The sequence below is a fragment of the Podarcis gaigeae genome, assembly GCF_964106915.1.
Source record: "Podarcis gaigeae genome assembly, chromosome: 3".
Taxonomy (NCBI): Eukaryota; Metazoa; Chordata; class Lepidosauria; order Squamata; family Lacertidae; genus Podarcis; species Podarcis gaigeae.
Genome location: NC_139680.1, coordinates 82,516,392 through 82,541,594, shown reverse-complemented (window position 1 = coordinate 82,541,594; position 25,203 = coordinate 82,516,392). Strand labels below are relative to the sequence as shown.

Here is a 25,203-nt window from a genome sequence, read left to right as displayed (position 1 = left end):
ACAATAGCATAATTTGTAGGAGTCTGAATTATTTATTGATTTATTTATTAAATTTGTATGCCGCCTGTTATGGGATTAAGGGGGCTACTCGTGCGTAAGCGTTTAAGCCCTCCAGGCTCTGCAAATCAGTTTCTAAACTCTCCCAGTCCGCGGAGCCATGGGTGCATGGCTTCCTCAATCGCTGGCAGAATCCATCAGTGGGCGCTTCCGGAATTTACGCCAACATAAGAGTTCCTTAACGGAAACTCTCCGTCTGGATTCTCTGCGTGACAGTTTCCTGCGCGGAGTAGGCGTCCCCAGCGGAGGTCCTGAGCCCTCCCCGCTGTTCTCACTGGAAGCATCTTGGAGCCATCCCTCCACCTGAGTTTCTGCAGGAACTCTCCCTCTCCCCCTGCTGGTTCCTTCCTCAGCATCTGAGGGTCCCTTAGCCTCCTTGAGCCCTTCCACCACCTGACTCTCCGATGGCAGTTCCCTGACATCCACCTCCCCTCCAGGACCCCCCTCACCCCCCGTTTCCCCCTCCTCTCTGGGTGGTGAGGTTGGGAACCCCCGGAAAGAATCCTCCTCATCTTTGGATGACTCGAAAACCGCTCTCCATCTACTACTGTCCCTTGTGCCCGAATACTCTTCCACATCTGATTCTTCTTCCTCTTCCTGTCCTGATTCTGGGAACCCCTCGAACTCCTCTTCCTCGTCAGTGGTTCCGAAGTGTTTCTCCCAGAACCTAGCCAAAGGCTGAGGCTTCCTTGGGAACCGGCGATGAAACGTTTCTACTAATACTTCATCGTTGACCGTTTCTGCCGGTACCCAGGTATTTTCAGACTCTGGTTCCCCTTCCCATTCTACTAAGTACTCCACCTGTTTACCCTTCCACCGAGAGTCGAGTATTTCTGCTACATGACTGCTGCGTTCCCTCTCTTCCACTTGCGGTGCCGCGGGAACCTCACTTTCCCGTCCCAAAATTTCCCGCCCCTCCCGGTATGGTGACAGTAATGACCTATGGGATACTGGATGCAGTTTCATGTTGTCGGGCAGCCTGAGCTTAAAGGCTACCGGATTGACCTGCTGTATAACCTCGAAAGGTCCCAGTCGTTTCGGTCTCAATTTCTTGCAACCCCCCTTGAATGGCAACCCTTGTGTGGACAACCACACCCGGTTCCCCACCCTTATGGTCTCTCCTTCCCTTCTGCTCTTATCTGCCTGCCTCTTGTATTCTTCCTTAGCCCTATCTAAACTCAATTTCAGCTGTTGATGTATTGCTTCCATTTCTTCCACAAAATGTTCCGCTGCCGGTACGCTCCATCTTTCCCCTCCTTCCCCCGGAAAGACCCTGGGGTGACACCCATAATTGGCCATGAATGGACTCATGCCGGTGGACACATTTTCTGCGTTATTGTAGGCGAATTCGGCCAGGGCCAATTTCTCTACCCAATCATTCTCTCTGTCATTTACATAACACCTCAGATATTGTTGCAGAATGCCGTTTGCCCTTTCCGCCTGCCTATTTGTTTCTGGGTGTCTGGCGGTCGAGAAATTGACCTCTACGTGCAGTAAGCTCATGAGCTTCCTCCAGAACCTGGACGTAAATTGTTTCCCTCTGTCTGAGACCACCCTCAAGGGGGCGCCATGCAACCTAAAAATGTGTTCTACAAACAACCTGGCGGTTTCTTCCGCCGTGGCCGCATGTGAGCAAGCAATAAAGTGGCACATCTTGGTTAACAGGTCCACCACTACCATTACCGCAGTTTTCCCCTTGGATTTTGGCAAATCCATCATAAAATGGACACTGCCTCCCATGGCTGTTCGGGTGTGGGCAATGGTTCCAGCAACCCCGCCGGCGCCGCCCTCTCCCCCTTTGCTCGCTGGCAGCGGTCGCACCCCCTTACATATTCTCGTACCTCTTCCCTCACCTTGGGCCACCAGAACTGCCTGGTAACTAACCACATGGTTTTGTGTTGCCCAAAGTGCCCCGCGGTGGGGCTGTCATGCAGTTGTTTGAGTACCCTACTCCTCAATTCCCCCTCTGGTATGTACAATGCTCCCCTGTAATACAATGCCCCGTTCCTTTCTTCAAAACCCCATGTTCTCCCCAGCTCTCCTGAGCTCTCTGAGCTTGTTTTGGGCGCATTCATCGCTTTCTGTCCCTTCTACCAGTTCTCTTTGCCCCAGCAATGCTGCTCCACACACCCAGTGGTCCTCTGGGATGATATGCCTTTCTTCGGGCGCCCCCTCCCCCTCCATATATTCTGGCTTTCGGGATAGAGCGTCCACTCTTACGTTCTCCGGCCCCGGTACGTAGCAAATCTCAAAATGGAATTTGGAAAATTCCTGGGCCCATCGCACTTGTCTTTGGTTCAGGACCCGGGCCGTTCTTCAATATTCCAGGTTCTTGTGGTCCGTGCACACCTGGACCTTGTGTTGCGCTCCAATTAGCAGGTGCCGCCATCGTTGAAACGCTTCATAAATGGCGAGCAGTTCTCTGTCGTACACGGTGTAGTTCCTTTCAGACTTATTCAACTTCTGCGAGAAGGCACACGGTCTCCAGTCCGACGCATCCTTGTCCGGTTGGAGCAGGACCGCTCCTACCACTCGATCTGATGCGTCTGTTTCCACCCTCATTGGTTTCTGTAGGTCTACGTGCAAGAGCTGTTCTTCCGAAGCAAACGCTTTCTTTAGCCGTTCAAACGCTCGCTGCGCCTCTTCCGTCCATGCGAATTTCTTCTTACTACTGAGACAATCGGTGATGGGCGCCGTTAAGTGGGCAAAGTTTTTGATGAACTTCCGATAGAAGTTTCCAAACCCCAGGAACCTCTGCACGTCCTTCCTGGTTCTGGGTGTCTTCCATTCCAGTACCGCTTGGACCTTGCTGGGATCCATGGACAATCCCTTGTCTGACAAACGGTACCCCAGGAATTCCACCTCTCTGGAATGGAACTGGCACTTCTCCAATTTTACCCACAGCTGGTTTGCTTGCAGCCTGCGTAGGACCTCCCGGACATCTCGGACATGCTGCTCCTCGTCCTCTGAGTAGACCAACACGTCGTCTAAGAAGGCCACACAGTTCTTATAGAGCAAAGGTCCCAGGACGTGATGCATGAAGGATTAGAAACAGGCTGAGCCCCCCTGTAGTCCGAAGGGCATAACGAGATACTCAAAGGCCCCCAAGGGGGTGAACATGGTGGTCTTCCATTCATCCCCCTTCCTCATTCGTATCAGGTTATACGCTCCCCTCAGGTCCAGCTTGGTAAAAATCTTTCCCTTCCTCACCCTGGTCAGGATGTCGTCAATCCTGGGCATGGGAAAGGCCACTGGTTCTGACACCGAATTGACGGCCCGGAAGTCCACGACCAACCTGGGTTTACTAGAGTCTCTTTTGTCCACAAAAAACACTGGGCTGCCCCCCACCGCTCTTGACTCCCTGATGAACCCTCTTTTCAGGTTCTTGTCTATGAACTCCCTTAACTCCTGCATCTCCCTGTCCGACATGGCGTACAGTTTGCCCACTGGTAGCTGGGCTCCCGGGAGTAAGTTAATTTGACAGTCAAAGGGTCTATGTGGGGGCAGTCTATCTGCTTCCTTCTCGCTAAAGACTTCGCTCAGGTCTGCGTATTGTCGTGGTATTTCACCCTCCTTCCCCATCGCCGTCCCGGCAAGGCTTGCCCTAGCCAGCCCCTGAAGTTCTCTTCCCTTGCAGTGCTCTAAGCAGTGAGCGGACCCAAAACAGACTGTTCGCTGGTGCCATCCCACTAGCGGATCATGTAACGCCAGCCAGCTCATTCCCAATATGATGGGAGGCCCTGCCAGGATGGCTACATGAAAAGCAATGACTTCCGTGTGCCTTGCCACCCTCATTGTCATGGGAACCGTCTGTTGGTTTACTTCTCCCCCCCAGGAGTTCCCTCCCATCAATCGTGGTCACCTGCAAGGAACTACCTAAGGGCAGTGTCTATATCTGGTGCTCTGACGCAAACTCCTTACTCATAAAATTGCAGGAGCTGCCTGAGTCTAGCAGGGCTTTTATCATGAGTGGATGTCCGTTGGGCAGCTCTAGCAGCACCTCTATGGCAAGGGATGCTCGGGGGGGGGGGGTTCAGGCTTGGGCACATTCACTGCTCCTTGGCCTGGCTGCTGTGCCCTGTCGCTGGCAGCCAGGCGTTGGCTTTTACCTGCTCCTTAACCTCCTCCTCCTCACTCCCAACAGCCCCCACCATTCCTTGCCATCCCTTCCTTTGTGGGCAGACCCTGGCAAAATGTCCGGGCTGTAGGCAGAGGAAACATTTTTTGGCGCTCTTTCCCTCCTTCTTCCGCCCTTCGTTGATGTTTGAAGTTCCGCCCGCGCGTGCACCCCCAATCTCCATCGGTTCCACTGGCGGGGAAGGTTGCTCCGGCATCTCAGGAATGCAGAAATCATTCCAACGCTCTCCTCTCCCTTACCGCTTCTCCAGCGCCCTCGCCTCCTGGTGCGCTCCAATCGCAAGCGCTGCCTTAGTCAGCTGATCCATGGAGTCTGGACGGGGCGCGCGGGAAAGTTCGTCTTTCACCGCTGGGGCTAGGCCTTCTTCAAATAGCATTTGAATTGGCTCCGAAGATAGGTCCCACCCCAATTTATGTATAAGCATGGTAAATTGTGTCCAATACTCCCGGACGGATTGATTTCCCTGTTTGCACGCCATTAACTGCCTGCGTACCACCCCCTGTTCGATCTGGCTGGAAAACATCAAGTCCATCGCGATAAAGAATTTCCTCAGGTCCTTCAAGGCGTCATTATTTGCTGCCATCAGGGGCCTCACCCAGTCTCTCGCCCCCCCTCGAGGTGACCAATCACAAAAGCCACTCTCGATTCCTCATCGGCAAAGTCATCAAACTGCAGATTCAGGGCGTACTGCATCTCTGTTTTAAAGGATTGGTAATTCCGTGGGTCACCCCCGAATTTCTGTACCAACCCCGGTACCTTCCTTGCGATGGGGGTGGGTTTTCCCTGCGCATCCTGAGCTCTCCTTTCCTCGAGCCGCGCCGTGAGCAGTGCCAGCTGGTGTTCCAAAGCCCTGTTTCTCTTCTCCAGAGTAGGACCCGCTCCAGCTTCTCCTCCTGCTCCTCCGGCTCCGTCCGGGTTGCTCATGATGCCTCTCCTTCGCACAAGTAGCGTCAAGGACTGACGGATTGCTGCTATGGGATTAAGAGGGCTACTCGTGCGTAAGCGTTTAAGCCCTCCAGGCTCTGCAAATCAGTTTCTAAACTCTCCCAGTCCGCGGAGCCATGGGTGCATGGCTACCTCAATCACTGGCAGAATCCGTCAGTGGGCGCTTCCGGAATTTATGCCAACATAAGAGTTCCTTAACGGAAACTCTCCGTCTGGATTCTCTGCGTGACAGTTTCCTGCGCGGAGTAGGCGTCCCCAGCGGAGGTCCTGAGCCCTCCCCGCTGTTCTCACTGGAAGCATCTTGGAGCCATCCATCCGCCTGAGTTTCTGCAGGAACTCTCCCTCTCCCCCTGCTGGTTCCTTCCTCAGCACCTGAGGGTCTCTTAGCCTCCTTGAGCCCTTCCACCACCTGACTCTCCGATGGCAGTTCCCTGACACCACCCTTCATCCATAGATCTCAGGGTGGTTCACAACATAAAAAATACAAGATAGAAACACAAGATGCATAAAAAACCCGAAACCCACAGAACCAATAATCCCGCTTCCCTTTTCTCCTGGTACCTAAAGGTGTAAAATGAAGGCAGCAGCCAAACCTCCCAGGGGAGAACATTCCACAAACAATAAGCTGCTCAAGAGATAAAGATAGCAAGGGAAAGGAAAAACAATGTTCCCCAGTGGTAATAGCAATTCTATGAAAGCTTCTTCTCCAAAATTTGAATAAGGGTTCTATATCACATAATTGGGCATCACTTAAAACTATAATCTAACCAGAAGACAGAGAGTCTTACTGCCCCAAATTTACACATCACTTTTAATCTGCAAGATAGAAAATCCCTTTAAGATAGAAAATCCCTTTAAGGATACATGGGAAATTCTAACAACACTAGCTACATCTGTATCTGGCAGTCAATATTAATAAAAGGACCTGTATATTCTCCAGAGGAATCAAAGGCATTTAGCAAGGTTTGGAAAAACACATGTTGGAGGTACTGGAAATACATATAAGCAGTGGGATCCTATACATGTTCATTTAGTTGTTAAGTCCCATTGTTCTTAATAGGGTTTATTCTCATGTAAATGTATAGGATTATTTTATGGAATTAATCTATTAAAATGTAATGTAGCTTTCCTATGTACCATAGATGCAGAGACACCATACTTGCTTAAGAATGCTAGCAACTTATTTTCTTGGAAAATAATGAGTTCTTGAAAAACTAATACAATTTAAACACTTCTAAATGACTTTGCCATTTACTAGTGCTATATCCAGCAGCTAAGAAACTTGTTCTTAGTTGTTAAAATTTATTATAAGTAGGTTACAAAATCAATGTTGTAAGTTATATTACATTTTTCCAGATAACTTAATCATCGAGTGCATCAAATAAAGTTATGCATTCATGGAAGTACATTCAATTTTTATGCATGTCTCTTAGAGGTCATAGGATCATTACAGAGGATCAAACAACACACCAATGAAGCCAGTTTGCTGTTCTCCCCCCATAACCTTCCTAGATGTTTTTGTGCCCACGATGACTTTGTCGAAACCTAAACCCCGTATTTCCAAACATCTGAGCTGTTACTAGTTATCACTGTACAGTTACAAAGCCCCTTTGATATAAAATTTCAGCCTGTCAAAACATGTTTCCCAGGCTACCTTGATGCTCAGCAAAGCTGACAGGCTTCACGAGGGGGAAATGGTTTTAGAGATCAGTTCTCACATGATAAGCCATCAGTCTACAGAGTACCACGCTGTAAATGGCTCCTGATGTTACGGCTTAAAAACAAGGAAATGGCCATTAGCAGGTACAGGTGTCTCCTTGAACCTATTAATTCTGCCTCCTCCTCAAGCTCTGAAATCTATTTCTGAAATTGAAGACAGAAAAAGTTTTGCTTTTGCCTTTCCGGTAGAAAGGATTCTGGACAGGAACCACATAAGCAAATATATCAGGATCTGGCTAGATGAGGAGGAATGGTGGGAGTCTGCAGCTGGGGAAACAGTGCTGGATTACTGAATAGGCAGCGGTCTGTGGGCCCCACGACTTTTAGGGGCCCTGTGAAAATGGATCAAAGTAACATTGATTGGATCTTGAAAGAAAATTGCAATCTAGCTTTCTTAGTTCAATGTAATCCCACTAGAGCATGCGCATGAGAGGTGCCCCAAGATGTCGACTGCCTAGGGGGTGCTACATGTAGCAGGACAAAAGGCACAGAGTCCCCCCCCCCTTGAAGGAGTTCGCGACTGCTGGGAAGGCTCAGATCCTCAGTTCTGGTGACTGCCTCCTTGGGGTAGTCCCGTCTGTGGAGTTCTCCCTTAGGTTTTTTCTCTCTGAATAAAGAATCAACCTTACTGCTTATCTCTGAGTTTATGTGCTGACAAAAGATGACATAGTGGCGTTTTCTCTGCTGGTGTCTGTCTTCCATTAACTCCTGTTTTGAACACATATGTATATCCTGCTCAAGAAACAAATAAAATTGAGCTGTGCATTGTAGAGTGAAGCAGACTGCTTAAAAAAGCCACAATGCATTTGATGCTTCTGTCATTCTTAGCAAGCCAGCATTAGAGCAACAGCAACGGCTGAGCTTTAACAGTGAAACAGAGGGCAATTAGCACTGCTAAAGTAGTGTCTGATCTTCCTTACTCCCATGGTCAAAGGTGATTATTGTGAACTGTGACTTAAAAAGGTAAAGGTAAAGGGACCCCTGACCATTAGGTCCAGTTGTGGCCAACTCTGGAGTTGCGGTGCTCATCTCGCTTTATTGGCCGAGGGAGCCGGCGTACAGCTTCTGGGTCATGTGGCCAGCATGACTAAGCCGCTTCTGGCGAACCAGAGCAGTGCACGGAAACGCCGTTTACCTTCCCACTGAAGCGGTACCTATTTATCTACTTGCACTTTTATGTGCTTTCAAACTGCTAGGTTGGCAGGAGCAGGGACCGAGCAACGGGAGCTCACGCCGTTGCGGGGATTTGAACCGCCGACCTTCTGATTGGCAAGTCCTAGGCTCTGTGGTTTAACCCACAGCGCCACCCGTGTTCAAACTGTGACTTAGCTCTTGCCAAAAAATGTTTGGCATATATGGTGTAAATGCTGAAGTTGACAGAAGTAGCAAATTGCACTGAATAAAATCCCACGCCACAAATGCAGGACAGTAGCTATCTGCAGTAGTAAAACCTGCACCCAGGGCTGCCAACAGGTACTGAACCATGAGCCAGCAGGGCCCCCCGATTCTTACTTTCCTTTCCCTCTTTTTTTTTTTTTTTTTTGGAAAAAGAAAATGTAGTTCAATTAGACATTTCTACAGAAAGAGCACAAAACACAAAGGCTTCAACACTCGGTAGGCAACAACACTGCTGTAAATATCAGGACTGTGGGCTGTTTCTTGCTTCTCCACCCAGGAGCTCAAGGTTGCACACATTATCCCCACCCCCTTTTATCATTGCAATGGAATCCATTCTATTCCTTTAATTGTTATTTGTTTTAATACTGTTTTTAATATTTTTTAAATTGTTGCAACCCACCCTGGGACCCTACAGGGAAGCATGGGTAAGAAATCCAATAAATAATCATAACAGTGGCAGCCTGGTGTGGTAGGCTAGGCTAAACTAACATATTTACATCCTCAGCAGTTATCGCCAGTAGATTGCTTGAGGGGGGCTAGCCATATGCAATGTACCAGGCCCAGGAAATCCTGTGGGCATCCATGCCTGCCTGTGATTTTGCTTTGTTGCATACATTTTGATGTAGCACTTTTTACACAAATAAGAGCCAGCCACAAGGAGATGCTTTAAAAATGTGTTTTTATCAAGGGGTACTCGAGAATAACAACAAAGGTACGATTACTGTGTAAACAGTGTGGCACTTATTGTAACAACTTCATGGTGAGTACTGGCACCTAATATTTCTAGGGAAAAAATCCTTATTTATCGGACAACTGAGATAGTCAGCTACATGCAGCTACCATCTGAAAGAGCAACTAGTGAATACAGCAGCAAGGAATCTGTTGAGGAATGAAACAATCCACATCTAATTTATTTTGTGGGAAAAGACCATTAGACTGTGCCCACAAGCCTGAACTTCTGAAAATCCAACAGCAGATTTTTATCACTCGCACTGATTTTGAAGTTTCACTGCTCCTGAATGAATTTTTAAAAAAGGAAAATCCCAGTTTGTTCATTCAGATAACATTCCTAGATGCATGCTAAAGGCTAAAACATCCACTGACACTGCCCAGGAATTCAGGCTGAGCAGTAGGACAAAAGCATTATTCTAAGGCAGGGAATGTCCACTGGTATCATCATGTTCCATCGTAATATTGTCCCCTGTCGCACAGTCTACCACTGATTTCTCAGTGTACAGAGAAGGACACTGTAAAGGCTAAATTGCCATGGTTTCCTCCACAAGGACAGAATTTTCTCCTTAAGCTCTCATGTTTCCATGAACTAAAACTCCCATAATCACCAACAACTGGCTATGCTGGTTGGAGCTAATATGAGCTGCACTCTAGCATCTGGAGAGCACCAAGTTGGCTACTGGGAGCCAGTGTGGTGTAGTGGTTAAGAGCAGTAGTCTTGTAATCTGGTGAACCGGGTTCGTGTCTCCACTCCTCCACACACAGCTGCTGGGTGACCTTGGGCTAGTCACACTTCTCTGAAGTCTCTCAGCCCCACTCACCTCACAGAGTGTTTGTTGTGGGGGAGGAAGGGAAAGGAGAACGTTAGCCGCTTTGAGACTCCTTAGGGTAGTGATAAAGCGGGATATCAAATCCAAACTCCTCCTCTTCTACTGCCCCTGTTCTACTGCAAAGGACTGCAACAGCTGCTGGGCCTATAGTAGAAGGCATTCTCACTGAATGCCATCATGGTCAGGGATGGACTGAATGTGCAACTTATGTTTAAGTCTTGATTTGGCTTGACATTTTTATAGAAGAAACGGGGGTACCCTACAACTTCACTATAAGATGGGAGGCTCTTTAATCGCGGTCCTGAGTATGACCTGTTTTCATGAACCATGTTTGAAATCTTTAAAACTGGACACTTGAATAAAGAGAGACACAACTCACCTGGACATCTTTATACTTTTCTTGTAAGTCCATAAGCCTGTGATAAGCTTTAATAGCTTCTGAAAACTCTCCAACGTCTGTACTGGTGAGAATGTAATTTTCCCAAATCTGCCAGTGCTCATAATTACACTTGAGAGCTTCCTGAAGGGTCCGGAATGCTTTAATTCTGGTTCAAAATTAAATAAGTTAAAACACACGAGGATTTTTGCTTTGCCATTCAATTCCCGCCCCCTCGCCCCGCCCTTATTCACTTCTTTAGAAGGTTTATCATTTTAAAAATTGTATCTACAAAGAAGACCACAATCTTAAGAGTTGCTTTCCTGATTTGACAAGAGATGGATGATCCCTTTCCCTTTATACCAGCGTGCTTCATGCCATAACCTTTATTGCTGTTATCTGTTGGCAGGGCTCCCCATCACACATAATCACAGTGACATGAGAGATGCTTCCCTGTTGTGTGATCCCATACAGCTGAGTGCAGCACCTGTCTGCAAAAGAGGCTGCCAATTGCAAAGGAACAATCCACATCATTGTATCATTTGCATTCAGGGCACGACATTGCAGGAGAGAGACTGCTCCACAGGGAAACAACTCTCACGATGCTGGGCTATATGTGAAGGGGTTCTAGATTTTCCAGTGACAGCATTTGAATGTAGTAAAAATGGCTTTCCGACAATTCTTTTGCTGTATTCCCCCCCACCTTGAAATCTATTATACCGGGGGGGGGGGGGACATACATATATAAGGCACTCCATTTTGTTATTTTTCTGTGAAATACCTGCTAGTCTAGAATTTATGGAAGATTGCTACACTTCCCCTTTACAAATAGGCTAAAGCAGATAAACAAGCAGAGAATGCTGCTTGTTTAAAGATGAATATGTGTGCTTCTCTCAGCCAGGATGAAAAACAAAAGGTTTTGACATTGTTAAACTATAGTACTCACAGATTTGCTATTTGCCACCTACTATTCTTAACTGCATTGTTAGAATGTTAAAAATTCTCCATAACAAAAAAAAATTCCTTCCAGTAGCACCTTAAAGACCAACTAAGTTAGTTCTTGGTATGAGCTTTCGTGTGCATGCACACTTCTTCAGATACCTGGTAAGGTGCTACTGGAAGGAATTTTTTTTTTTTTTTGACTATGGCAGACCAACACGGCTACCTATCTGTAACAAAAATTCTCCATGTTATTTTAATCCCATTGACATAGACCAGGGGTCAGCAACCTTTTTCAGCCGTGGGCCAGTCCACTGTCCCTCAGATCATGTGGTGGGCCGGACTATATTTTTTTTTGGGGGTGTGTGTGTGGAGGAAATGAATGAATTCCTATGCCCCACAAATAACCTAGAGATGCATTTTAAATAAAAGCACACATTCTACTTGTGTAAAAACACACTGATTCCTGGACTGTCGCGGGCTGGACTGAGAAGGCGATTGGGCCGGATCCGGCCCCCCGGGCCTTAGGTTGCCTACCCCTGAGATAGACAGTTCCCCTTTTACTTCTTACACTGTATTTTGTAAGTCTTGATTAAATGGTAAGTCATCTTGATTTTGTTGTGAGGATGAGAAATTAAATAGTAGCTTTCAATGACAGAAACTGATCAAGCGTTAAATATGGAACACCATTTTTTGTGCAAATCTCTGCCAGGTGAAATTTCACCACAGCTCTTGTTCTGTGAGCTAATTTATGAGAAGAGATAAGAGACGCAAGATGGGGATGTCATTCCAGTTAAGGGAACAATACAGGTACATAAAGAGTCCAGAAATTGCACCCTGACATGTGAATGGGAGAACAAAAGGATCAGATTAATCACTCTCTGGATAAAATAAAATTTACTTGCTGACTTAAAAATCAGCCACCTTAGAAACCTATGTAGCCTCCACAGAGAGATTAAGAAGTTCTAGTGTGATAAATGTTCTAGTCTGATTTTCTTCATTTAGGTAATTGGCTATAAAGTTTCTCAGGGATACTTCTACATACTCTGAAAGTTGCTGAAAAGGACATTTGTCTGAAAAGGACACTTGAACAAACATTTGTATCTCTTTACATCTATTTTTTTTGTTCCTTGCAGTCTCCGTAGCAACTGCATCTTTCAGTCTGTATGTTCCATAAATATGTCTAAGGGCCTCTTGAACTTATTTATGGCTTTTGGTTCAATGCACTTTCTTGGCAATTTGTTTCCTGTGTCCACAACTTTGTGAACTCCCTGTTCATTTTCTCATTTTCAGTTTGCTTCCAGAAAGCAGATAAATTGTTCACAGTGATGCAAGGGGGTGAGGTGGGGGGGGGGAGGGGGGGAAGAGAAGAATCAAGCATTATTTTTTTTAACTCTCATTTTTCTCCCTTGCCTTTTTAAGTTGCATTCTTTTTGGTAGATGATTAATGGGACACAGCCTGAGCAACCAAAAAATTATCTTGACAACTTACTTATGATACCAAACTTCTGAAAGAACTGCATTATCAAAAAGGTATCTACTCCAGACATCATTACATAAACTGAGCAAGCATACAGAACTAAGAAATCGGGTCCCTTCACAAGATTTATTAATGGCTTCTTCTAGGGAGCAGAAAACAAGTGGCTTATTATGCACGTTGATACCATCTGCTACCATGAGGCTAGTACTAAAACTGCCAACTTCCCCCTTGATTCTGTGACTACAATAGGCATCCTTAGCTATATATTTTTTCCAAAGGGACTGAAATCAAATTTAGATGCCAGCTTGCTTTTTTTTAAAAGTAAGAATGCAGTTATGTACATAAATATTTATATGCCCCATTCTCTGCCATTTGCACGCCACCTGAAACTGACCAAAAGCAGAATTCACAATAAACACTGCAACTAACAAGTAATAAAAACAGCCAGCTAAAAATTCCACAGTTAATGACATTGCAGTTATTAAGAATACTGAAATGCTTTTTGGAAAAGCCAGGTGGGTCGGTGGGAGGGGATACGCACCCCATAGATACAGCCCTCTGTAGCGTGGGGGTCCACAATACAGAAAAGCGTGGGCATTTGATTCCGCAGGGCTCTTTTGTATAAAGGGTCAGGATGCAGAGCAGGGCCTCCCTTGCACGATGAAGTCAGTACAGCACTTGTAATTAACAGTATCCTGTGCAATAAATTCTACATTGCGACACCCAGTTTGGGGAGGAATCTAAACAGTTGCTTTTCCTTTTCAAAGGCTTTTCAATGATATCTCTACCTTTCTAATGCTCCTCGTGGTGGGAGGCTTGTCCTAAGGTGATCATAAAGTAGATCATGAGGGAAGCACGCCCAGGAGCTGGGAGGAATTGGGGGGAGAGCTGGAGAGGGAGGAAACCAGCACTGTTTACTTTGGATGCAGCAGTTACTAATCCCTTTGATGTACTTACTTCTGTTTTAATCTGATATATGCAGTTGATAAATTGTTCCAAGCCTCGGCATTCTGTGGGGAAAACAAATGCTTGAAGTAGAGAGCAAACATACAGGAGTAAGGATACCTATTTAAACACTGAGCATACTGAATTTGTGTTATCAGAAAACACTGATTTGTGTCTCAACATATTTGACATTCATAAATTTGACTGTTAAATTATAGCACCAATCAATAGGCATAATCAAGCCGGAGTTAGACATTTTAAAGACCTGCTAATTTTGAGAGAATTTTAAAGCATATGCCACTCATGGGCTTACCTTTGCTTGATTCATAGCCATTAGGAGTATGGCAAGATTTAGGATAGTGCCCATATTTAATATATATATTTTTTAGGTTGTTGCAGTAGAAAATTAGTGTAACAGTAGAAACAGTGGCATACCAGGCGGTATTATTTTGACAGGACATTGAACAATAACCTTAAAAATAGTCTGAGAATTTGGGAGATATTAGAAGAGCACAGACCTGATTAGGCCTGGGCGCTATATCTACTGTGTGTATCACCCAGGACTGGTATGAGGAGCAGAATGTGATGTTAGTTTCACTCAGCGGTATATCACTGGCGAAACCGCCACCGCTCCTGAGTCCCTCCACTAGCAGCGTCCGCTGGAGGAAGTCAATAGTTCCTTCCTCCAGTGGGTGCTGCTGGCAGAGGGACAGATATATCACTGAGTGAAATCGCCATCCCACTCTGCCCTCATACGATGGAGAGGAAGAACAAAGAGCCTCGCTGATACAGCTTGTTCCTCTCTCTGCATCTTTAAACTGCTCAACTGAGGAGTGTTGCCCCTCCTCGCAGCAAGCAGTTAAAGGAGTCCTGCTGCTCCACTGGGGGTGGGGGGAGTGTTCCCTTCCCCCAGCTGAGCGGTGCAAACAAGCTGCATTGTCCCAGCCTGTAAGCCTGGGTGAAACCGCCTCAGCTCTTGAGGTGAGAGCTGGAGCAGTTTCACCCAGTGTCTCCCAGGCAGAGGCCAATGCATCTTGTTTTTTCAACATTGCAATATATCACTAATCTGCGATGTTTAGCTGGTGATACACTGCAACGTTGAAAAGCTGATATCGCCCAGCCCTAGACCTGACACACTTTCTCAGACTGAGAATGATTATAATTTCATTTGGGGCAATGCTCCAATGTTGAATTACTGATTTTGCCCAGTTTAACATTAATGAGGAGAAACCACAGCAAGCCATGGTTTTGTGTCCTCCCTCCACTAACCCACCAGCTGTGAGGAGGCTGGAAACCTTCACTTCTATTTTAGATTAACCAGTTTAGTGTTATACCTGAACCATAAGAACATAAGAATAGCCTGTTGGGTCACGTCAATGGCCCATCTAGTCCAGCAACCTGTTCTCAGTGTGGCTAACCAGGTGCCTGTGAAAAACCAGCAAGCAGAACAGGCAACCAAGAGCGCACTCCCCTCTTGTAGTTTCCAGCAACTAGTATTTGAAAGTAGCACTCACCACAAACTGTGGGTGATCTCAACTATGTGATGCAGAAACAAGCCAGCTTCTTAAATGTTGGTTTGCCATTGTCTCATTTCAACAAGACATAGTTAAAATGAATCACAGCTTGGCAGGTTCAGACATGGCAAGCTATAGTTAATCTAAAGCACAAGGAAAGACTTTGGAACTCCTCTTCACAGCTGCAATGGGTGAGAAGAATTGAGCAGAGGCTTGCTTTGTCTTGTTCTTGTAACACTAAACTATGTTACAGTCAGGGGAAGAGAAGAGGAGGAATGAAACAGGGCTCTGTGCTGCTCCCTGCATGTTGTGGCAGCTACACCCAACTCAGCAATGGATTGTTGTAGTTGCCGTCTCATAGATAAAAATATTTTTAAATAAACAAGCTTAAAACGTAGTCTACGAAAGCATGACAATGATAACCAATATCTTTTTAATCAAATGCTTTCCTGGGTTAAAGCAATTTGTTGGACTGCTGGCCCACACTCTAACAGCACTAACTCCTTCCTTAAGTATCCTCCTCCCATGACAGAAAGCCAAAAGGGAATGGTCTTTTTCTGTGGTGGCTCCATGGCTTTGTAATTCTTTCCCATCAGATCTGTATTATGGTAAACATGATGCATGGATTTCAGAAGGCACTGAAAATGTATATTTTTATATTAGCCTTCCAGGTGTGATATTGTTTTACAGGCTAGATTATATAGTTTTATTTTGTTTTTACTGGCTTGCTTATTGATCAGTCTGTTTATTATTCAACTTACATTGGATGGGCTTGCCCAGAAAAGTGATTTCAAAAAATACTGTTAAACAGAATCAAAGCAACACCAATGTTACCTTAAACCTATTGTACTTACATCAGGTTCCAATATCACACAGCGCTGAAATGCTCTGGCAGCACCTTCATAATCTTCCAAAGCTAAGTAGGCACAGCCCAAGGAAAACCACACACCTAACTGAAAGGTCAGCAAGGGGGAGCATACAAAAACAAAACAACAATTGCAGTGTTTGCCTGGAAAACTGGTTATGTTTTATTGTGCAAAAGGCCACATCACTTTTCTTGGAGTTACCCCAAGGTATGTTATCTAACTAAAGCCATAGGTCTGGTGGAGCTTCAAGAGTCAATCGACAAAGATACAGCAGCCACTTCTTGGCTGTGATGCCACTATCAGAAAGGGCAATCAGGGGATGCAGCTGTGATGATGCAAATAGCCCCTGAGAAGAAGCAGATGTATCCACAGAGACACCAGTTAGTATAATACATTCTTCTTGTAAATGTGATTGTTGTGGAAACTGAAGGAGCAGGATGTAGTGGCAAAACTAACCAGGAATAAGTTCCAACAAAAATCTTGTAAATGACATATTTATGTAAAATTCATTGACTAACTCTGTAAATTCATTAACTGTTCAGTGCGGAAATAGCATTTTGCCACTGCCAGCCCACCGTAATGCCCTGCATTGTTTCATTATTAATACTTTGTCACATAGAGATAATAAAACCATATTAAATTGATTTTTAAAAGAAGAGCAGGTGTCCCCGAGGGGAAATAATTACTAAAACTCACATTCTGCTTTCAAAAGAGTCTCTTTCTGACACAGCTGACCTGGTCCAACAAACCAAATTTTGTGTGCTGGGTTACAAGTTCCTAGTCCCTCTTCCCCTCCTGCACCAGCCTCTTTCGGTTTCTTAAATTATAGCTTCCCAGCTTCTCTCTAAAACAGTGCCACTCGTAAGCTGGGCCTACAGCGTCATATGCTAGGCTGCGCCTGCATCTTTGCATAGGCCAGAAGAGAGCTATTTTTCAACGGTATCAATGATGAAATACAGAATGGAGTAATCTTAGGCTGTTAAAATTTGAAAGTCCAGATAAAGCAGTATTTGGGTTTTTTCCTGCCAAAAGGAGGCCTGTGTGTTTGTGTGTGCCTCTGTCTAATTAGAGGCAGCACTGGAATGATTCTATAGAGACACATTTTTCCGAGGAAGAAAGGGTACTGCCACTGAATTGCAGGAAGTATGTTTAAGTCATCTTTGTAGGAGATGGAGGCCTTTAGAGGGCCCAACAGTGAAATAATTGCAAAGAAAAGCTGGAGTGAGAGAAACCATGACTTCCGTAGGCAATTATGTTGGTTGGAATGGGATCTGGCAAATCACTCACAACTGCAAAAAAAAAAACCCCAAAACCCTGAGGCTCTGAATAATCACTAAATGCAGGGGGATGTTTCTGGTAGCAAACTATTCCCCTGAACCGCAGTTGCAAACAAGAGGAAATACAGCATGAGAAACATTTCAAGGGAAATTTTCACCTGGAACAAGCTTCCTACCTTCCTACTTTAAACGCCCCCCCCCCCAAGTGGCTTATATATTTGCACTACTGATTGCAGATAAAAAGTACTAATTAGTAGCCTCGTTTTGTCAATCTCTTGATTGGTTTTGGTATGCCTTGCATCCTTGTGGCCACTACTTGCCACATTGGTACGGACACTATGAATTTCTATTTGGATTTCATGTTTAAGATACCATATTCTATGTATGGTTCAAGAGTATATTGCTTCTTCACTGCCTAAGCAGTTTGCTAACACAAACTAGAATCACACCTCTTAAATGGGTTAATGTCACTAGTTCTTCAAATAACTCTTTATCATGTAAGTGAAATAATTCAAGCTTACAACGTGCAGATGTGTGAAAAAAAGGTCAGAATTAATTCTGCTTTTGAAACTGCTGCTTTGATTGAAGTGTTAACTTTGGAACTACACTCAAGAACAAAGCAAATGTTGGCACATGCATCTCACGTTAAAAAACAAAGGAGCCTTACAAAGGCAGTTTGTGGTTTTATTCTTGTTCTTGTGTTTGGTTTTAATATAGCTTGTTGTTTTTATTATTACATTGTTAAGTCACTTTGACACATTTTCATGTAAAATAAATGATGAATGGATGTAATAAATAATGATGGAGCCTAGACTAAGCACATTTATTACAAATGCCCAAAGGAAGTGGAAATATTAATTGTTTTATATAATGGCTTATTTACATACCACATTTTGATCAAAGAGTGACCCATAGCAGTGAATGGTGCATTAATACGAAAAAAGGCACTTTAAAATGCAACAATTGCACAGTCAAACATCAAAACAGCAGCAACATAATACTTGATAGCGGCCTACTTGCAGTGAATTGGCCCAAATGTGATGATAGATGTCTCATTTAACCCAGCCACTCCTTTTCACCTCAACCTTTAGTTTAGGGTCTAATTAAGTAGATTTCAAACTCAAATTTTCAGTTGCTGACCTTCAATGCATCATAATAGTGGTTTCCCCAACAGCATGGATTTCCTACCCAATGATTCCTAATATAGCTGCCTAAGAAGCCTCTCCCAGAGGACTGAATCATAGAGATAGAAGGACCTACAAGGGTCATCTACTCCAACCCTCTGCAATGCAGGAATCTTTTGTCAAATATGTGGCTCATACCCATGACCCTGAGATTAAGAGTCTCACTCTCTACCGACTGAGATATCCCAGTAACAGGGAAGGCCTCTGATGTGGGTATGGGAAGCTGCTATGAAAAGGGGCAGGGATCTCTGAAAACTAGGTGGTGGCAGCTGCACAAATGAGAATATCTGAATGAAACGTTTTGCCTATACTGTACTTGAAAAAAATAAATTCATGATTAGACCACTACTTCTTCAAAGTGATGGAAAATATTTTTATTAGTTACCAACTGCTCTTTACGTAGCTTTGAATGAATCACCTTACATAACGGGCCCAGCTCACACGTCACAGTAAACCACAGTTAATGGTTTACTATGAAGTGCCAAGCTGGGCTGGCTGTCTCCTCCCCACTAGCATGTGGAGGAAACAAATCAGGATCCATAGCTCAGCATTACATCCAGACCAGAGACTGCGGTTTGCTTTGCTCCAACAAACTATATTTTATGACTTCTGCCATGAAGTTCTGTGGTGGTTTAAATAAAGAAGTCCAAAATAACCAAAATACAAAGCAAACCATAGAACCATTAATCTTTTTAGCTACTGGTGATTTTAATAATCTTCTGAAAATTTTAAATACCTGTTTTTAACAGCTTTTTATTGACAATTTTAATGTTTCATTTTATATTTTTGTAAGCCACTTAAAGGTGTTCTGACAATCAAGTGATAAAGAAATTTTGATTGATAGATAGATAGATAGATAGATAGATAGATAAGGGAAAAAACTTATTCAAACACAACAGACCATTAAAAACAGAGCGCCAGGTTACCAAAGTCATCTAAAGAAAGCCACAAATATGGTGACAGACAATCCTCTCTGGGATCCATATCCAGGGTGCTACTACTGAAAAGGTCCTATTCCTGGTGGATGCCCACCTCGCTTCATTTGGTGGGCCCAACTAGAACAGGGTATCTGAAGAGGATTTTAAGGTTTAGGTAAGTACATATTGGAGAAGGAAGTCTTTTAGGTAACCATGTCCTAAGGCTTTTAGGACTTTAAAAAGATATATATGGCAGGAGATGTGGCACTTAAGACACACACCATTATTATTATTATTATTATTATTATTATTATTATTACCCCGCCATCTGGTTGGGTTTCCCCAGCCACACTGGGTGCCTTACAGCATATCTAAAAACAAAGCATGAAGCGTTGAAAAGAGGGCTGCCTTCAGATGTCTTCTAAAAGTTGTGTAATTCTTCAGAAGCCAGCACACAAATATATTTTTAAAAGTTATTATCTTACCTGCATGGGGTTAATCTGCACAGATTGCTCAAAGCACTCTATACATTCCTTGAAGTTCCTGTTGCGAAGGTGGAGAAGGCCTTTGGAGCGCTGAGCCCGGGCACTGCGGTGCTTTGACAATTCCCAAGCTTTGTCGTAGTAAGAATGGTCTTTAAGGACATCCCCAAGCAAGCAATATAAACTCGGTGTTTCTTTCTTCTCTATCTCCCGCCTCAAAATTTCTTCTGCCTATGGAAAGAAAGCACCATTTTTAACACCGCTTTCAGAGAGAGGATCACTTGGTTCGCCTTGGTTAGCTGCCAGATGTGTGAGGTAGAAAGCAGTCTTTCAGAAGCCCAGAAATGGCTATGATTATACTGGACAGATGTGTGCTTTGTTTTCATTTTCTACAAAAACTTGAGTCAGAAATGTCAGCATGCATAATACACTTTAGCGGTACTGGCTTCAGATTTTGAGGGCCCCTGGGCAGTGGGTTCCCCAAGGCACTAACCACCCCTCACGCCTCTGATCCAGAATGCTATACAACAGGGGTTGTCAACCAATGTGCCACGGCACCCTGGGGTGCCTTGAATGATGTTCAGGGGTGCTGCGGGCAACACTGGCCTCTGTCCCTCTTCCCTTCCCTTCCTCCTCTGACGCCCTCTTGTCTCTCTGCCTCCCCAAGGTTTGCACAGCCATTTAGTGCAGCAGTCCTGGGTATAAGCTCCACAGGCGAATGGTGCCTCTGGGAGGCAGCTCTCTTTAGGGTGGAGGGTGGGGTGGCTTCCCAGAGGCCTCCCAAGAAGAGGGGAGAGGAGGCTGAGGGGATACTCCACAAGGGAGGGTGTTCGAAAAGGGGTGAGGGGTTGCCAGCTCTGCAGGCAAGGGGTGACACAACTGGGCTCCTGAGCCTCACAGGGGTGCCGCGGAAATAATGTAGATGTTCAAGAGAGCAGTGGACTCAAAGTTTGAAAACCTCGGCTATACAACTTGGGCACCTGGGCCTATATCTTGCTTCCCTATAAGTTCTACTGAATTCAAGCAATATTTGTTGTCATTAGGGAGTTGGTTTCAGAACTGTGTCCATTCTGAAACATATTCTGCAACCAAGAGCAATGCACATGGGGGGGAGGACTTGTTACGTTTTGCAAGAAAAATACAAGACTGAATCAAATCAAAGGTGAAAATGGCATGATTGCTGCAAAACCTGCTTGTCGAGAATTATTAAGGCTGCACAATAACTTTTCTAAAGGAACAAGAAACAGCTTGAGTTAGAGAGCAGCCACGGTGAGGCAGTTAAAGATCCAGGCAATTCTTTCTTCCCCCCTCTCTTTGGAGCAACAGTCTACAGTGTGAATAAACATCTCTGAGGTGAAAAGTGCACAGCGACCTGCTCCTTTTCCTCATTCTTGCATAAGACTCTCTCAAATCCAGGTCACTGAGTGGTAGTGCCTAGTACTGTATGCTAGATATGCAGGCCAGCCATTCAGTCATATTAAACATTCTAGTTCACAAAATTGTACCTCTGAGCAGGCCTGGACTAAATCTGTAGTGAATTCTTTTTCCTATCTGAAGTGGAGGGGTACAGTTCAGTGATATGCCTAGCTTCAAACTCTGGCAACTCCAAGCAAAAGATGATGCAAGACTGAGTTAAGCCAAGCAAACACAAGACCTCATTTTCAAGTCTACTCTGTGGTAGTGATGACCTCAAGGTGACAATACTACTTTGTCACCATCGTATCTACTCAGTGGTGTTCATTGGAGGTTCCCCCCCCAAACTATTCAAGGTCTTCTCTAGCTTGGTCTGCAGAGTGATGTAAAGAAGTGTCCCAGTAGTCTGTTGCAACTTATTTGCTAGGCATTTGGGGGATAAAGTTGCTCATATCTGCCTAAACTCATATGCCACTAATTCTACTGTTAAGTCTTTGGATGTGTCCAGTACAATGTTTTGCCCTGTTTTATTTAACAAGTTCCACTTGTGGAGGCCTGATGATGTAGACGAGATCTTGGTGGGGTGAGGCTATCACTCATTTGCATAACCCTTGCCCTTTTTGTCTTCTAATATTCAGCAGCACTAGAATGACAAGCAGAGTCCAGGAAGTAATTAATGCCTCCTTGTGAGAGGCAATTAGGAGAAAGCTCCTAAAAGATTTTAACACCCATGCCACGGTTGATCATAATTATCTATTTTTAAGGAATGTTAACTGGATGGTTGCTGTGCAGCTCCAGACACCATTGTTTTCAGTTACCAGATCTGAGCTCAGAGCCCAGTTACCAGATCTGAACTCAGAGACCTCTCACACAAAAGCCCACTCCTGCTTAGCTTTCTTCATTTCAGCAGACTAATTTACTTGGAAAAAGTAATTTTGCTGTTGCTATTATTAAACCATTGGAAGTCAGAAACCCTTGCTGATCTACTGCAAATCACCCAGAGGTCCACCAGCAGATCCCAAAGTACCGTATTTTTCGCTCTATAAGACGCACCTAGTTTTTGGAGGAGGAAAACAAGAAAAAAAATATTCTGAATCCCAGAAGCCAGAACAGCAAGAGGGATCGCTGTGCAGTGAAAGCAGCCATCCCTCTTGCTGTTCTGGCTTCTGGGATAGCTGCGCAGCCTGAATTCGCTCCATAAGATGCACACACATTTCCTCTTAATTTTTAGGAGGGAAAAAGTGAGTCTTATAGAGCAAAAAATACGGTACCTTCTCCCTACCATACAGTATCAGTAATAAATGCAAGTTGCCTACTATGTATACATTACTGACTTTTTGTAATCTCCTGGCCACCAAATTATTCCAAGGAAACAATGCTGGAATTCTATACTGGTCATGTACTGATCATATCCAAATATTTCCCTCTTGTTTTTTTTCCTGCTTAGTGACAAGCTGCTTTTTATAGAAAGTTGTTTTCATAAGTTGTTTTGAGTTCATTTTTGAAAGAAGTGACTAATAAATAAAACAAATAAAAACAAAATAAAATACTACTCCGACCGTTGAAAAAACAATTTATAGAAGAATCACAACTTTACATAATGGTGATAACTATCTGTTTGATTTTTAAAAGGAAAATAATGAACTTTAACAGAAGCTCTTCATTTCAAAAAGCTCTTCTGACTAAGCACAAATTAAAGGTAAAAGGACCCCTGACCGTTAGGTCCAGTCGCGGACGACTCTGGGGTTGCGGTGCTCATCTTGCTTTATTGGCCGAGGAAGCCAGCGTACAGCTTATCTACTTGCACTTTGAGGTGCTTTCAAAATGCTAGGTGGGCAGGAGCTGGGACCAAGCAATGAGAGCTCACCCCGTTGTGGGGATTCGAACCACCGAGCTTCTGATCAGCAAGCCCTAGTCTCTGTGGTTTAGACCACAGCGCCACCCGTGTCCCTCTAAGCACAAATTAAAGCTTACAGATAAAGAGCTCCCAGTTGTGTTTCACACAGAACTTGAAGACTTGTTTCCAGCATTCTAAAGTCTTATCACAGAATTAGTTGAAAGTATTTTCAAAAATTACGCAATTGCCAATTATGAAATATTTTAATCCAGATGCCTTCCTTATCCACTCTCTAAATACTGTTTTCCTATCTCTTGACACAAATGGAAAATATTGGCCTAAACTTTTATTCTTGATAGGATTCTCATATTGGTATGGCGCAAGCAAGGAGCCCAACAGAATTTGGCACCAAGACACATACTTGTTCATTTTGTAATTACCAGATTTAGATATTTACTCAGAATAGTATGCAAAGCATGGGAGAAGTTCCACATTATTTATATCACAAGTTTGGGCTGCAATCCTAATACCATTTACCTGGGAGTAAGCCCCATGGAATCCAGTAGGGTATTTCTGAGTATATAGGGTTAGGATTGCACTGTTAGAGATTTCCATCCAAAATCCTTCAATCTATTGTTTAACTGCAGCCTCTGCATCTATGCAACTAAATATCTATGGGCAGGGGAAGTTGAAGTGAAGATAGTGGAATATGTATTTCTGAAAAATGAAAATCACAACAGTGTCTAATGTTCTAGTCTCTGCAAGTATAACTTCTTTTTAAATAGTTTTGTTGAAGAACTGCTATTGCCTTTGTGACACAAGATGTAAGAAAATTCATGAAAATATGTAATTATTAGCTTATAAAAGAATGACCCTCCACACACACACGCTCTCTAGAGCATCAGAAATTGCAAACACTAGACACAGTATGCTGGGTATACTGGACATTTGTCAAGACACAGAACCAACAAGATGTCTGAGAAACCCAATGTCTGAAAAATTAAAATACACACTAGTCAGTCTACATATCCAGCTGTTAGGGAAGCAAATATGTGGATACAGATGGCAATTAATAAATGTAGACACTGGATGGTTTCCCCAGAACATCCTGTCTGGTTTCCAAGCTCATGCATTTTTTTGGAATTCACACTAAGAAACGCTTTTCTGTGATGTTTTACAGAGCAGGATTGCTATTTCTGGGCCAAAATTCATAGACAACCCCCTCCTCATATGTGTGGTGTGTGTGTGTGTGTGTGTGTGTGTGTGTGTGTGTGTGTAGAGAGATGAGCTAAAACCAATGCAACAACATCAACATAAATTTTAAGCAAAATAAAACAAATCCTTCCAGTAGCACCTTAGAGACCAACTAAGTTTGTTATTGGTATGAGCTTCTGTGTGTGTCTGAAGAAGTGTGCATGCACATGAAAGCTCATACCAATAACAAACTTAGTTGGTCTCTAAGGTGCTACTGGAAGGATTTTTATTTTATTTTGTTTCGACTATGGCAGACCAAAATTTATAGTTACCTACCTGTAGCTATAAATTTTAAGGTTCTGTTTCCCCAGACTTCTTTGCCCCCATACAGAAAATCCAGAGACTAAGAATGCAACATAGTGGGTTTCCAAGATGCCCTACGTGCCACTCAGCACAGTATAGACAAGCTGGTTGGAAAGTGGCAGTGAGAGAAACATTGTGCTTAAGAAGCTAGCGGGCCACTGTGTAAAGGTTTGTGGAATTCCTGCATTAGAGACAACTTTGTTACAGGAAAGCTTGGTTGAATTGGAACTCTGCATGCATCCCAGAATTGTTTGTCTGTTTTTTTTTCTGCTGCGAGAAATGAGTGAAACCCCACTGAAAATCAATGAGAGGAAGCTGTGGCCATTCAAGCTAAGTATATTTCTATCAGGAAAAGTTCTAGTGATTCCTGCCAAATAACCTCTCCATAGTAGTCGATGTGCAGGAAAATTTCCTTGCAGTAACCAGTGTGCATAATGATGATATGGCCAAGCTTAATTAGTCCCTTTGTCATATCTAGTGCAGACAGATGCCCTTATTTAGCACTAATTAAGCACTAAGGCAATGACAGTAGGGTATCCTTTTAGCAAGCATCTTCCAGTGGGGTAAGTGGATCATTCCTAAATTGCCAGGGAGATG

At 44.1% G+C, this 25,203-nt stretch overlaps 1 protein-coding gene across 1 annotated transcript in view; it reads right to left on the bottom strand.

Moving 5' to 3' along the window:
- Nucleotides 1-25,203, bottom strand: part of TTC27 (tetratricopeptide repeat domain 27) — a 91,264-nt gene that overhangs the window by 10,128 nt on the left and 55,933 nt on the right. Inside the window, exons 13-16 of the mRNA XM_083732300.1 lie at nucleotides 19,803-20,030; nucleotides 15,928-16,026; nucleotides 13,572-13,624; nucleotides 10,199-10,364 (exon numbers count right to left, since the gene is read on the bottom strand). Of these exons, the coding sequence (XP_083588426.1) occupies nucleotides 10,199-10,364; nucleotides 13,572-13,624; nucleotides 15,928-16,026; nucleotides 19,803-20,030 (546 nt within the window). The remainder of the gene's footprint in view (nucleotides 1-10,198; nucleotides 10,365-13,571; nucleotides 13,625-15,927; nucleotides 16,027-19,802; nucleotides 20,031-25,203) is intronic.